The sequence below is a fragment of the Lepidochelys kempii genome, chromosome 1, assembly GCF_965140285.1.
Source record: "Lepidochelys kempii isolate rLepKem1 chromosome 1, rLepKem1.hap1, whole genome shotgun sequence".
NCBI classification, from domain to species: Eukaryota; Metazoa; Chordata; order Testudines; family Cheloniidae; genus Lepidochelys; species Lepidochelys kempii.
Window position 1 is genome coordinate 122,759,611 of NC_136380.1, and position 15,177 is coordinate 122,774,787.

General features: G+C 38.8%; 1 protein-coding gene across 1 annotated transcript in view; it reads left to right on the plus strand.

Moving 5' to 3' along the window:
- Positions 1 to 15,177, plus strand: part of GABRG3 (gamma-aminobutyric acid type A receptor subunit gamma3) — a 529,026-nt gene that overhangs the window by 438,202 nt on the left and 75,647 nt on the right. The window contains exon 6 of the mRNA XM_073353127.1: positions 10,786 to 10,923. Coding sequence (XP_073209228.1) covers positions 10,786 to 10,923 — 138 coding nt within the window. The remainder of the gene's footprint in view (positions 1 to 10,785; positions 10,924 to 15,177) is intronic.

The following is a 15,177-nucleotide window of genomic DNA, read 5'->3' on the forward strand; positions in this document are numbered from 1 at the left end:
AATCATCCAGATCTAGTTAGTTAGCCAGCTGAGTGCCCACACTGCACTTTGGAGTATGGGGCAGCACGCCCTCAACGGAGTCTTCCCCATGCCTCCAGTGACACAGGGCTAGAACCTCACTGATCACCAGCCAGGGGTGGTCCTTAAGACCTCTACTCCCCACTGGGCAGAAGGACAGAGCAGCAAGGAGAGTGTGTGCCAGCAGGCCCCCAAAGTCCTGCTTCATACCACATGTCCTCCTTCCACAACACTTCCATCCACAGCCTCATAGTCAATGAGACCCCCACCTTGGCCTGTATGATTGAAACATGGGAAGATAACTCTATGGGCATGTCTATATTGCATGTAGGTGTGAGCCTCCCAGTCTGGGTCCATAGACTTGTGCTAGCAAGCCTCATACTAGCATTCTAAAAACAGCTGTGTTCCAGCTGGAGCTTGGGCTCTGAAGCCAGGGGGGTTGATAGCCAAATCTCCAGCCCAAGTCACAACATCAACACAACTATTTTTAGAGTGCTAGCATGATTCTGTTGGCCCAGGCTGGGAGGGTTTACTCCCAGATGCAGTGTAGACATGCCCTATAAAATCACTGCTGGCCTATTCATCCTATTAGGCTAATCTGTATGCCACGCCTCCCAGAATGTGCAGAAATAAGGTTGAGTAGCCATGCTATTCCCACAAAGCAGACAATGCTTTAACAGTAATTTTTGGGGTTAGAGGATCCTGACCTTTGTTATGAAACGGGGTGAATTGTTATGTTTGTATTTTAGTTGCACTGAACAAAGATGGCGGAGCACAAGATAACTATGAAATAATTATGTTTAGTATAACAAGTAAACATGATTTGGGCCAGGGAATAAAATTCAGCCTCTTACCTTGCTGATGAAAGGAAAAAAGTAAATATCTGATAAAATGGAGGGGGGAAATGCCTGAATGCACCAGTCTGGAAATAAACCTGAACTGGAAGAAGTAGTTGCAACACTTCTACATATTTTTCTGAAGTGATATTTCACAGAAACTGGACAGGGTAAAAGCTTCTCGCTGCTACATGTGTGTGGCAGAACCAGAGGCTTTAATCTACAATGCATGCCAGTGAGAGCATGAAGGGGACTAACATCTGCTAGATATGTCATTCAGACATTCAAATGTCCTAAGTACTGTGATCCAAACAAGATTGCCATTTGGGAAAAGCACATTTGATTTACAAAAACCCAGCTGCAAGGTGATACCATATATCATTATGTTAAAGACCTAAGGAAGAAATCTAAGTCATAGGACTTTGGACAGCTAACAGATGAACTAAAGGAGAGAGAATTATTTGTGGTATTTCTGGTAACCTGCAAGGTTATGGGCAAAAACAGTTAGTATATACAGGGCTACTAAAAATTGCTTTCCAAACAAAACTGTTAAGAGCTGTGTAAAAAAAAAAAACGAAACAAAACAAACAAACCCATGAATCAAAAACACTTTAATTAAAAATGTATATCAAATCAAAGGCAGAATGCAGGATAAATAAATGAGACTAGATTTGTTTCTAATATGTGGAAACATTTACAAACCAACACAAAAGTGTCTAACATAATAGGTATAATTCCAAGTTTGGAAAAAGCAAACATTTGGCAAAAATGTGTCACTCGTGACACTAAAGTAATTCAAAAGCAAAATAGTTTTGTGAACATAAAGCTAGAGGACAAAGCTGTGATGATGAAGCAGGAACAGTTCTCTGTTGGGTCTCTTATGAAATTTATAGTACATGGTTCCACAAAAAGATTGGTTTATGATATTGGAAACAGTGACTTTACAAAATAGATATGGGGCTATGTGTAATGATCAGTGCAAGCATCTACAATAAGAGTAGTGACTGCCTGATGTCAAACTGAAAACTCAACTTATTTCATGAAGTGGGCACAAATGAGCCAAATTCCAGAGCATCCCTAATGGAAAACTTAATAAAGGCTTACTAAAGACTGGGCAATTTGGCTACCACCTTCAGCCTGATTGTTTAAATGCACCCTTCATCTCTTTACCATTGCTAATTTCCATAGTTCTCTGATCTCTTTGGGCAAAGCAGGAAGGAAGGAACACAAAGTGTATGTAGCTGGTAGAGAACATGATTGGAGATAAATAAACTCCAACAGAAAGATTTCATTATCCTATAGCACAGCCATGATAGTCTAAAAGAACCATCTCCTCTTCTTCCTGAGCTGTCACAGCAGCCAAATCATGCCCTGAAGACAGCAGAAAAAGGAGGAGGAAAACAAGATGAAAACAAGAAGAGAAAATAGTGTGAGTGTAGAAAAGAAATAATAGGAGTAGAGGGAGGAGAAAGAGGAAATAATTAACTAAATATTTGCAACTTCCTTGAGGTAAGAAGGGTGGAAACTTCACACTCTCACTTGTTTGGGGGGAGGGGGAATTTACTATAGCGATGGGCTCCATTAGAAGAAGAACCTAATTAAACAGCTGGATATATAGGAAAGACAGAGCATCAGTGCAGAGCACAATCTCAAAGCTTCAAGCCCAGATTCTCAAAGGGGTCGATTTCAATGGGAGTTAGGTCCCTAAATACCTTTGAGGACCTGTGTCTCAGTGATTGCTCAAAGCCCTCTATCCTCAGCAGAATCCCCTTCAGTGAGCTGTTAATGGGACTGAGAGCTCTTTGGAGGGTTGTGGTGAGTCGTATCTGGTAAGAAAACTGAAGCTATGAGGGTGGCAAATTGCAGAGAGAGAGGTGATAAGAACTTCTACTGGGGAATGACAGGAAAGGGAACAAATGGCCAGGTCTTACCTGTATATACTTCAAATATGAGCTTGGGTGAACAAAAACTAGGTAAGGTGGCTAAACAAAGTGGAAAAAGAGGAAGGATACGAAAATGTGTTCTTTTCCTTTCCCTGTTCCTTATCTCCTTTAGAATGGATTGACAACTCTCTGGGGCAAGGCACTGTATTTATAATATAATTGTGATGTGGCTAGCATATTTTGGGCATCATTATAATAATTTTATAATAATACTATCAACTTCAGTGGGAGGTGCTCCTACTTATCTCAGGGCTGTACTTGATCATCTCCCCATTACACTGAGTTTGTTTTGTTTTGTTTCTCCATGCTTTTCAGTGTTGCTAATGTGCTGTTTAATTAACTATCAATTGCCACTGCAAACTAGAAGGAGCAACTGGCATCATTGCTGTAGTTATTGTTTAAGTACAGTTGTCTCCAACTGCTGACAGAAATCATTTCAAGTTTTTAAAAATGTCCTTACATTTTCTATATTTGTGTATTTAATTGTAGCTGCCTTATAAAATGCCTCACAGGTAAACATTTTAAAAATAGTGAATGGGTGAATAGGGACTAACCATCCTCTTTATTTGTAGATATGGATACCACCAATCTAATTTATTTGTGATTTAATTCAGTTTTCTGCCTAGGTTTCTAGTAATTCACTAAAACACAGTGACACCATTTTTTCATCACTCAGAACTGGACTATTCTGATGGTTTCTTTTAGTGAATTACTTGTATTCAAATCTTTCTGGTCATGCATCTGTTGGTAGAATTGCAACATCACCTGAAATTTTTATTTCAAACAATTGAAAGGGGATCTAATCATCTGTCATCTAACTGATTTTTCTCAAAGAGCTTATGAACATGGTATCAAAGATACCATAATTTTGAGCATGCTAACTACAAACTGCCATGTCCTGCATACCTAAGACATGCAACTTTTCTAAGAACAGACTCTAAAAAGTTTTGGAAGTGGATGCTCCTCCCTGCAAGATGTTTAGTAATTTGGATAAAGAAATGTTTGTTTTGCAGCTGCTGCTGCAGGCAAGGAAAGCATTTATAAACCACCCATCTCCTCCCCCTAACAAGAAAAAAAGACCATGCCAACAACCTGCTTGATTGCCAGTAGCATGGCCATATCAGAGTAGTCTATTTCTGGATTTCATCAGCCTCTCTATCTAGTGCCTGTGACAGCGGTGACAGACATAGCCAGTGTCTGGGCTCGGAGGTGGGGTTTTTTTGTCACCGAGTGACATCAGAGCCAAGTTGAATGTCAGAAGAAAGAGCGTTTTGAAAGACAAACAGCATGTTACTGCCACAGTTAGTCAGCTATGAATAAGGCTTGTTCATTACCCCTCTGAAAAGTAAGCTTCTGCTTGCATGACAGGGGTATCCTCCCTGAGCAAAACACACACAGCAGCAGCAAGCATTTCTGGAACACCCCAGAACAAATCTAGAATATTTACCATGTAAAGTTTAACTGATTGTGACACTGACATGCTGCTTGTCTTTTGGAACATTTCTTTTGCTGACATTTAACTTGGCTCTCCTGTCACTCAATGACAGAATTCCCCTGACCCCACCCTGTCTCCTACACAGTTACCACTGTCACAGGCTTTAGCTCTCCTACTTATATTTAGGAAGGTCTTTAAGGCAGACCTGAGCATGACATCACCAAACATATCTGGGCTGACACTTCTTCCCTTTCCTCTCTGGAGAGGCAGCAGACAGGCATGTGAACAGTTTCAGCTTTGCTGCTGCTATTACTAAGAAACACCCTTTTTCATGGGTTGGAGAACCTGCAAGTGAGTTCTCCCCAGAGGCCGGCTGAAGAAGAATGGCTTGTGAGCTTCCCTGTTGCAGTACATGTGCGTGATGTTATCCTGTCTTATACAAGAGCGTGAAGTATAACTGGCCATCAGTAATAAAGAAATAAAAGAAACTGATTACACAAACAATTCTGTCAGAATCACAAAGTTAAAAAATTCCCAAAAAAGGGATTCTCCCCCACTCTTTCAGTTACAATTTTTTTGGTGTTACAACAATTTTTCAAGCAAAATATTCAGCTTGTAATAAGATTTTCAGGTTGACTGTGTCCTTTAGCATGACCCTTGTCACATTTATTATCTTCCTTTCATCTCTAATCACTTCACGCAACAGGCCCATATGCGCAGCAGAGAGGGAGAGGAAAATGAAGAGCGTTGACTTGAGAGGCTGAGACAAATAGTAATAGTTTGGGGAAATCAAGGTGGGAGCAGGTAGGAAATTTGATGCAAACTTGGAGCCCAATTCTCCCAACAGTTATATGGTGATCATGGCAGCAGAAGGAATGTTCTGAAAGGCAAGCAGCATGTCAGTGTCACAATCAGCCAAACTCTACGCGATAAACATTCTAGATTTCTCCTGGGGTGTTCCAGAAATTATTGCTGCCTGTGTATCTGTCCTGATGAAGTTAACGGAGTTGTGCCCATGAAAGTGATGAGCAAATTGTGCACTAATAAATCTGAACACGCATGAGGAAGTGTGTAAACCTGTGCTGTGAAATGAGTATCTAATCTGAATTTAATCACCCCTGCATGATGTCCATTCTTCATACTTTCCAGCATCACAGTGCGTCTAGCCCTTCACTATCAAAGGTAAAATGTACTGGATTTATACTAAATATATATTACTTTTCCCCCCGATAGCTTTACAGAAGGGTAAAACTACTGCAAAGTGAGGCATTCACATGTTGCAAAACATTGTGCCCAACACATTAAAGGCCATATTCCTTCCTCACACTTTTCACACAATTCCTATTGACTTCAGATCAGTGGCAGTATTTGGCTTGAAGTGGAGAATACACAGGAAGCTAGGCCTTTTAATCGGTATTAATCTTCACCAGGGAATCCAGACAGGAAAAAGGAAAGATTAATCTCTGTTTGGAGACATTTGTAATAATCACGGAACTTTTCACCCATTGTTTTGCTGATTTTTCTGTTTTCTGTAGTGCAAAATCAAGGCAGGTGAAGCAAGTCGACTACTGTTTCTCATAGTTATTTTCAAAGCTAGACCTCCGCTTCTGCACAAATGATCGGGTTTCCATAGAAAGCATTGCAGTGTAAATGCAAAGAATAACTATAAAACATTCTAAATACATTGATTAAAAATACAGTGGAAGCAATTTAGAAAGATAGGGTGCGAATATGACCTTAAATTTTACAATAATAAAAGAGAAGTACAGTTAAAAAAAAAAAAACGTTGTATCTTCCTTTGGAAAACTCTCCTCCTTTCAGTTGGTTCATCTCCAAATCTGGCAAAGGTGTATTCAGTACTTAGTAATGTTTACTTTACTATTAGAATTAAAGATGACTGTACACTCTCTAAAATATTTTTGGAATCACATACACAAAATAAAGCATTTGTATGAATTAGAGTAGCAGACAGTTGTGTGTTTGGAAAAAGTAATCATGAAGGCATCAGGGACAAATGTGTCATTGGGCTCTTAAATAAATATCTGAACTTGCCATTAGAACATGACCGGACTTTGAAGAATCAACTGCTCATAATTCTGAACTTATATGAAACCTGGCAATCAAGATGTCATAAACTGACTTTAAGGCATTTAAATCTCATTCCTTCTGGGGCAAGGATTTATCACAGAATAGTAAACCATCCCAAATAAAAAAGCAAGATTCCAAATACACATGCTACTGATTGCTCAGCGTGGATGGCTGAATGCCACAAAGGCAAGAAGATAGGCTAATTCATTGCCCTCTGTTTCACTAGAGAAGTGGAAGGAGTTGTGAGATCACAAGACAATGAGACTGATCTTTCTTATATCCTTTGCCCAGATAATTCTAGGAAGTCATGGGTGGTGCCGCAGCCAAAGAACAGGTGGAATTTCAATTCCAGTGCTCCATTAAGTGAAAAAGCATATAGACCAAATCATTAGATGGCGTGCTATTGAAATTACAGAGTCCAGTTAGTGGTGTGTACTTTTGATTCCAATGCTTAATCAAATTGGAAAATTTTGTCTATTTGGTGACCTGAATCTCAGTGAAAGATCAGGCTAGAGAGACAAATTTGTTCTATCCCACACTGGATGACATCTTCCAAAGTAGGTGCCCCCAAGTATTTACTCTTTTAGATGCCACAGGTGTTTTGGGGCAAATTTCACTACAGCCAAAAAGTGTCAAGTTAACCACAATTTTAACTCCTTTTATACAGTAGTCTCACCACAGACCTCTTTCTGGCATTACTAGTGCATCTGAGATCCTTCACAGGAAGATGGCAGAGCTACTGAAGCACCTGGAAAGGCTAGATATTTATACAGATAAACTAATACTTTGTGTACATCGCTGTACTGAAGAGGAACATGATTTAAAAAACCTGTGTAGTGTCTTCTGAAAACATAAAAATCTACAAGTCTGATGCTGTACAAAGTGAAAGAGCTTGTTGGGCTGGAAACAACTAGGAATTTTTGGTACCTCATATAATGAATAATGTAAAGTCTCAGATGCTGAGAAAGTAAGAAACTATTAAGTATTTGCAACCTCCTGAATCCATTCTGAAATTGAAAGAAATCCTAAGTATGATTCACTGTCTAGGTAGATGTGTGGTCAACCTGTCAGAAAATAATACCCTCTGAAAGAAGTGAAAAGTGAAAGCACTTAGCACTGGTGCAGAACACAAGAGCAGTCATTCAATAGAGTGAAACAACTTCTGTTTAAGTCATAAGCGTTTATCTTTTTTGATGTAAGTAAGCCAGCCATTCTAAGAGCAGATGCCTGCAACTCAGGATTAAGTTAGGTAGTATTGCAAGGGCATGATGGTCAACTGAAGTCTGGTGCATATGGTTCCAGGACAATGACTGATGCTGAGGCTTGTTATGTTCAGATTGACTTTCTTTCACTGCAGTAAAAGCATCTGGAAATTCACAAAATACTGCAGGACTAGATCCTCTTAAACTTCTGACTGACCATATACTGCTCAGGACACTGACAAATAACGATGATGTGGATCATGTTTTAACTAGTCATTTTTTGAATGTGGCTGAAGGAATAATGAAGAATTCTCCCATAGACTTCTCAGAAATCATACGTGACCTATTTTCAGATTACAGAATCTGAGTATTTTATGTGAAGCTTGTTTTGGGGTAGCACTTTGCCCTCAGTAGTTGTGCTGACTGGTGCTGAACTATGGATGTAGCAAGGATTCTGACGGGGTGAGTGATATTCTCATTTCCCCCACATCCCCACTCCTAAAGGGCAATATCAGGACCAAGAAGGGGTGGCAGATTTCAGTAAGGTATTGCTCTTACTTTCAAGTAAAGCAGTGATCCTATCATTGCAAATCAGTGAGAGAGCACATCATCCCTTAGAGTGTCTAGTATGCTATTTGATACTTCCTTTATGGATTGTGAGGACATGAGGAAGAGTCCCCCCAAATAATGTCAGTCTGAGAAGCTATTTAAGGTAAAAAGGGGAGCAAGTTTATTTCAATTAGAAGCATACACAGAGCAAATTCCAAACATGCACTCAGTCGTTAAGGAGGGGGTATTTAAAGCTTCACAGGATCTCTACTGCTCAAATATGTAGCATGGATCCAATGCCATAATCTGCCTGGCAAAAAATTACCCTCTAAATCCCCCACAAATCACTGCAGTATGAATTATCTTTTTGGTATTGGAATTCTTCTGCTAAAATTGAATGGGGACCTCAGTTGTGCAAACATTGATAGAGAATATACGAACATTGCATTCTAAATTAACGTAGTCATTTAGGAAAGATCAGAAGTGAAGGACTTTTGGTTTTTTTCTTTGCTGTATTGGGATGGGGAATAAATAAGGGAGTCTTTATAATAATGGATTAAACTTTTAAGGAAATTCAAGAGAGGGATTATGCGGGAGCATGTTCTTTTCAGCACAAATATCAGGATGTAACAATGTTCAGCACAGAAAAGGAAAAATTATATTGAAAAAAACAAGTGGATTGTATTTAAATAGATGGGTTTTACTTTTCATTTTTCACATTGTAAAACTTTATCTTTTGATGTACATCTACTTTAATAATTACCAGATGACTAATGGTTTATTAGGATATATATTAGAAAGCACAATATACTGGATTTCAAGGCCAGAACAGACCATTTTGATAATCACAATAGGAGTTAGATACTAGAAAATCACTGGGATCCACAAAGTCCAGGTTAGGCACCTACAATGAATGGGGAGAGATAAGGACCTTAGCCTGCAATTCACAAAAACCAGTGTGCTAGGCAGGCAGCTGGGGTGTGTGCTTAACCCCCTCTTGGTTAGGTGCCTATGCTGTTTCATCAGGAAGCTGAGAGGAAGATGGCAAGCTCCCTCATAATTTTAGCTCAGTGGTTAGGGTACTCACCTGGGATATGGGGGACTGCCAGTTCAACTCCACCCTCCACTTGAAGGGGACAAAGGATTCAAACTTGGCTCTGCCGCTGCTCAGCTGAGTGCCCTAACCGCTGGGCTTTGGGCTATTCTGATATGAAGGCTCCTTCAGTCTCTCCTGTTGAAGCTGTTACACTCTGGATAAATAATTAAAGAGCAACTGGAGCAGGTAGACTGAGCCCTGGTCTCCAAAATCCCAGGTGGGTTCCCTAACTACCAACCTATAAGAGTAATTTTCATGCTTGAGCTCTCTCTCGCTCGCTCGCTCATTCTCCAGTCCAAATGATGCTTCAAGTAGTTATCCAGAGTGCAACAACTTCAACCGGAGAGATTACAAAGGACCCCATACCAGAATATCTTGGAGCCCTATGGTGAGGACACTCACCTGAGAAGTGACAGATCCTAATTTAAATCTCCTCTTTCCCCTCAAGCGGAGGTGGGACTTGAAGTGGGGTCTTCCCACATCCCATTTGAGTACCCTAACCCATGGTCTGAAAGTTATGAAATCCTCCCCCGCTCCAAACTGTTTTGTTTTGCTTTACTTCTTTTATATGAACATAGAGGCCAAGTGAGTTTAGCTTCCTACAGGTCAGTGATCCCAAAACTGAAAGTTTGATGCCTAAAATAGGAATTTAGATGCCTAACCCCTTTTGTGTACCCAGGCCTATAGACTTAACTAGTGAGGGCATATTGTTCTTTTCTAGACATTCTTATTGTTATGGTTTTTACGAATAAATTTCTGGAAGGTCTCTGCTCATTCAGATATAGAATTAAATATTCTGTAAATAAAGAAAGAAATGTATATATTGGGCCGCCGAATTAATAATTATGAATTATTATTGTAGTGGTAAAAGAAGGCTTAAGCCCTTTCAGTTGTATGGATCATGTGATGATTACTACTTTTCCTGGCCTTTAAAACTAATCTGATTGAAACCACATTCTGACAAAAGCTTTGCTTAATTATTGTGTTTAATTGATTTGTGAAATATCATGGTATACACTGTTAATTTTTAAAAAATCTGTCTTGTTCAATGTTTTATTTTCCTTTTTGTTGTGAAACTTCTCGCATTCTGAAAGATTATTTGTAAAATAAACCGCTACAGAGACTCTTCCACACTAAACTAATGTCATAACTCAAACATTTTTTGGCCAGAAACCTGAAAAATGTTTGGCCAAATAATACCATTTCTTAGTTTTCAGGCAAAAAATTTCAGTCTTGGTGTTTTTCAATTAAAAATAATAATAAAAAAAATCTAGGAAAGCAGATATTTACCACAAAAATATTTATTAGAAAACCCAATTTTCATTTAAAAAATTTCAGCAGAAAGTTTTTGACCGGCCCTAATTTGTCCTTTCCCCACAACTTCCTCTGAACTTTTATCTCTATAGAAATATATAAATGGGTACGTGAATGAATTAATAAAGTAATCTTTTAGGGCTATTGGCTCTTCTTGTCTATGCCATAATACTCTCCTCTGCTGAATCGTATCAATAAAGTAACTGGAACAGACCCTCCAAGAGTTTTAACATTCTCAAAAATCATAAATAGATTTTTCCAACATCTCTTTAAAAAAGGTAACACTTTTTTAAAAAATTGGCAGATGGCTATCCTAAAGAAGAAATGGTTTACAGATGGAGGAAAAACTCAGTAGAAGCTGCAGACCAGAAATCGTGGAGACTCTATCAGTTTGACTTCATGGGTCTCAGAAATACTTCAGAAATTGTGAAAACCTCAGCAGGTAGGAATTGAATGAATGCTCACTTCTCAAGGTTAAGAAGTTCAATATATAATTTTCTACACTCTGTGTATGACATGATCTCATCTGTGCCTTGAATCTGACAGGTTTCAGCAGTTCATCTACTACACTGCAATTTATTGTACGTTTGACTTTAATTGTGTTTATGTTTTAAACAGTCAGGTTATTCTCATGGCAAACTAAGGGCTAGTGCTTTCCAAAATATTAATTTCAGTGGGAACTTCAGATATTCAGGACTCTAACTCTGTAGGTGTCTAACTTTAGGGACCCAACTTTGAAAATGGTGCCCTTAAACTGCTAAAAAATATTGATTTTCAATCACAATTGATATTTATGAACTCAGAATAAAATGATGAAAAATATACAGGATACTATGTGCAGTGTGGAATGGACTGGGCATTTGTTGAAAGTTTGTTTTCATTTAAGTACACTTTGAATTCAGGGAATTACAGTCTTTACAAGTGTTCATTTGAAAAGTGCCAAAATCCAGACTTCAGTATAATTGACTATGTTTGGATTTCTAACAAAACCCTTCTCTCTTCCTCTCATCTCTTCATAGTATTACCAACCTAGGAATAATATTAACTTGCAGCTGCTGTTTACACTACATTTTAAGTTGCCACAATATGCTCATTCTGCAATTAGGTGTTATTAAATTATCCCTGCATTGAGACATATGTTCTGATCATTGATTTTTTTTTTAAATAGCAAGCATCAAGAACATTGACTGATTATTATCTTAGCCGAGAGCATAGCAGTCGAGCTAATAAAATTAAATGTTTTCATGACTAGTTAATCTTTCATCTACTGTTTGAGTATTTTTCTTAATGTTTCAAAGGCATGGTACACCTCCAGCTGATGAATGTCTTTTTCCATTGACCTTATCAATTGATTTTAATTAAAACTTAATGGCCATTTTATTTCCACAGGAACCTTTTTCTGTCTAATAATAATAATAATTAATAATAAATGAACTATGCATTAAATGGCATAGATTGCTAAAATTGTAAAGTTAAACGTAACGCAATATAAACAATAGATGCCGCACTTGGTAGATTAAAAAACTCATAGAAGTCAACCACCATCTAAAGGTTATAAATGACACTGAAGTGTAAGCTACACATCAGTAAATGTGGCGAGTGGTATTAGTAGCAGTCTGCTGCTTTAATATTAACCAATTATGAATTTTTAAAAAGCAGAATTTAGGTGCATCTATATTATTTATTGCGGAACACTGTGGATAAAGAGTAAAACACACTGATCTATGGGCTTAACGTGGAAAATATATTGCTCATCCTCTTGCACCAGTAATGCATTCTCATGGCTGACAGATAGTTTTGTCATTGAAATGCAATTAATGTATTAGTAAATCTTTTGGGTATATGGCCTGGCTAAGGAGAGTGTTAACAAATGAAGCAAATGTAAAAGTTTGTTCTGCTATCTGAATAATGAATATGGATGTGTAAGTTCTTCAGGCAAGTTAACTGTGATCTGGGTGTTGGTAGATCAACGTCAAGCCCAGGATATGTTATGGTTCCAATATCTGTGACAGGAGGCATGAAACTAATTAAGAGAGATGGTGAGAAAGCTAGAGATAGTGTGAGTGACCTGCCGCTTCTATTCTGTGCTCACCAGGAGTCATGCCAGCCTGACAGTTTTCATCAAGAAATCTTGTTAAATGCTCAGAACGGTCCCATCTGAACTATGAAACTGCTGGCGGTATCCTAATAAATACGTGTATCTGCTCCATTTAAACAAGTCAGAAGCCAGCTTCACATAGTCATTTAAGATCACAAATAATAAATGAGGTAACAGGGCAAATTCCTTTTTATACTCCTCTTCATAGACTCCAAGTTATAATTTAAAGAAGCAGGAGAGCTGGCATTACCTTTTTTATCCCCATTACCGTTGCCACTTCTCAGTCATGCTTCTGAGCAAAAACCAACCACATAGCATGTCTTCTGGAGTCCATTTCTTTTCTGCCATTAGATATGAACTGTGCACCAAATTTTCATGCACGAGCACTGACATGGGATACACTGATCTAACATTTTGATGTTCAGATGGGCACTTAAAATGAGCACTGATGCACTAAATCCTGATTTGAGCTTCCAAATGTGGGATTTGCATACCATGGTGAGGTACCAATGTTTGAAAATTGTGCTGATCAAACCTGTCTATCCAGATTCTTATATAGCCTTTGTCAGCATGATAGCTGAAAACCTGGTGTTTATGTGAAATTTTTAAAATGCCAATCTGAAGTAGAGGGAATTCCTTATAAAACAGTGAGGGGTGCCTCAAAGAGAGGTTTTCTCTATCCAGATATTTATTGAGTGGATCGGTATTACTGGCTTTTCAGTATTTGAACATAAGAATATAAGAATGGCCATACGGAGTCAGAGCGATGGTCCATCTAATTCAGTATCCTGTCTTCCAATAGTGGCCAATGCCAGGTGCTTCAATCAGAATGAACAGAACAGGGCAATTATCAAGTGATCCATCCCCCATTGTCCAGTCCCAGCAGCTGGCAGTCAGGGACTAGGGACACCCAGAGCATGGGGTTGCATCCCTGACCATCTTGGCTAATAGCCATTGATGGACCTATCCTCCATGAACTTACCTGATTCTTTTCTGAACACATTAATAGTTTTGGCCTTCACAGCATCCCTTGGCAATGAGTTATTTGGGTTATTGGGTGATTTGTATCACTAGATGATGCAATCTTTCAGTATGATGTATTCCACAAATTAGTCAAAATTTCCTACAGATTCCCAAAGGCCCTAATGTTCTGCAAGATATCATTGTCATCAAAATTAAACAAATAACTGGTTAGGCTGTAGATGGGCCCAAAGGAAATAAACATAACTACCAACTAAATAATAAAATATAAAGCAAATTATTAAATTAAGATACAGAAAAGTTACAATATGCTAGAGATTTTGGGCAATCATATCAGGGAAGAGGGAGATGATAGTTCCTCAACTGTAAGCTCTTTGGGGCAGGGACCATCTTTTTGTTCTGTGTTTGTATAGTACCTAGCACAGTGGGGCACTGGCCCATGACTTGGGCTTCTAGGTACTATACTAAATATACATAAAAAATAATAATGACTTTGGGCCATCATGATAGCAGAAACTGTTGCCAAACTGGAGGTACTGTTTTTTGTTTGTTTTTTTTTTAAAAGGAGCACCAAAAATTGTAAGGGGGATATAGAAATTAATTTACAAGTAACAAAATGAAATGTATATAGGCCAGTGATTCAGCTGGTGTCATTAGGCGGAGAGACAAGCTGAAGATCTCACTCATTTATTTTGGCTCACAGATGAGTGTGGGAGGTGCTGGCAGTCTACAGATATATGAAGGATGTGAAAACCAAATCTCTGAACTTGCATGAGGGGAACTCTCTCTGTGGGGGCCCAAATATACTGTAGGAAACAGTCTTGCATTCCCAAGAGATAGACTCACTAGCCTAATGTCTTTTTCACTTCTAATGTATATGTTTCTGACATTTTTATGACACAGTTACTTCCTTCCAGAATTGTGAGTGTAATGTGAGACCTTTGTCAGTATCACCAGTATACTGGTCTGTCTCTCTCTATATTCTCTTCAGCAACCTTGCAGCATGAGTGCTGATAGTCTGTACAGGAACATACTGCCATCGTGGCCAGTCTGTGTATAACCCATTCCCTGTAATATAATTTAGCCCATCAAGTGACCACTTCATCAGCTTAGCAAAGACCAGAGACAACATTCCATTAAACCTTTCTCTTTTAGAGATGTACATGCATTTTGTGTAATTGAAGACATGGTCAGGGTTTTACAAGTAACAAGATGGTTGCTATGAGGACTTCACAATTACTGGAATCTAAACAAGAAAATCAATGTCCAAAATCATCAGAGGCTTAAAGCACAGCCAAGGTGATGTGCACTCAGGGGGAAGAGTAATCTGGGGTTTAATGACTTTTGCCGGCCAAAGAAGATTTTTATCTCTATAAACAGAGGTGGTCCTAGGCTTTTTGTCTGCCAAGTGAAAAACATTTTCAGTACCTCCCACTCCATCCGACCCCTGCACCAGCTGAGAAAAAAAAAATCTGAACCCTGGGCAATCAGCAGAGCAAAAAAAGGGCAGCCAATCAGAAGGGAGCAAAAAACAACCCCCAAACCATGAAAAGTACAGTGCTCTTTGGAAGTTGGCATGTAGGGCAACCACTCTGCCCAGCCACCCCTAGAGAACTG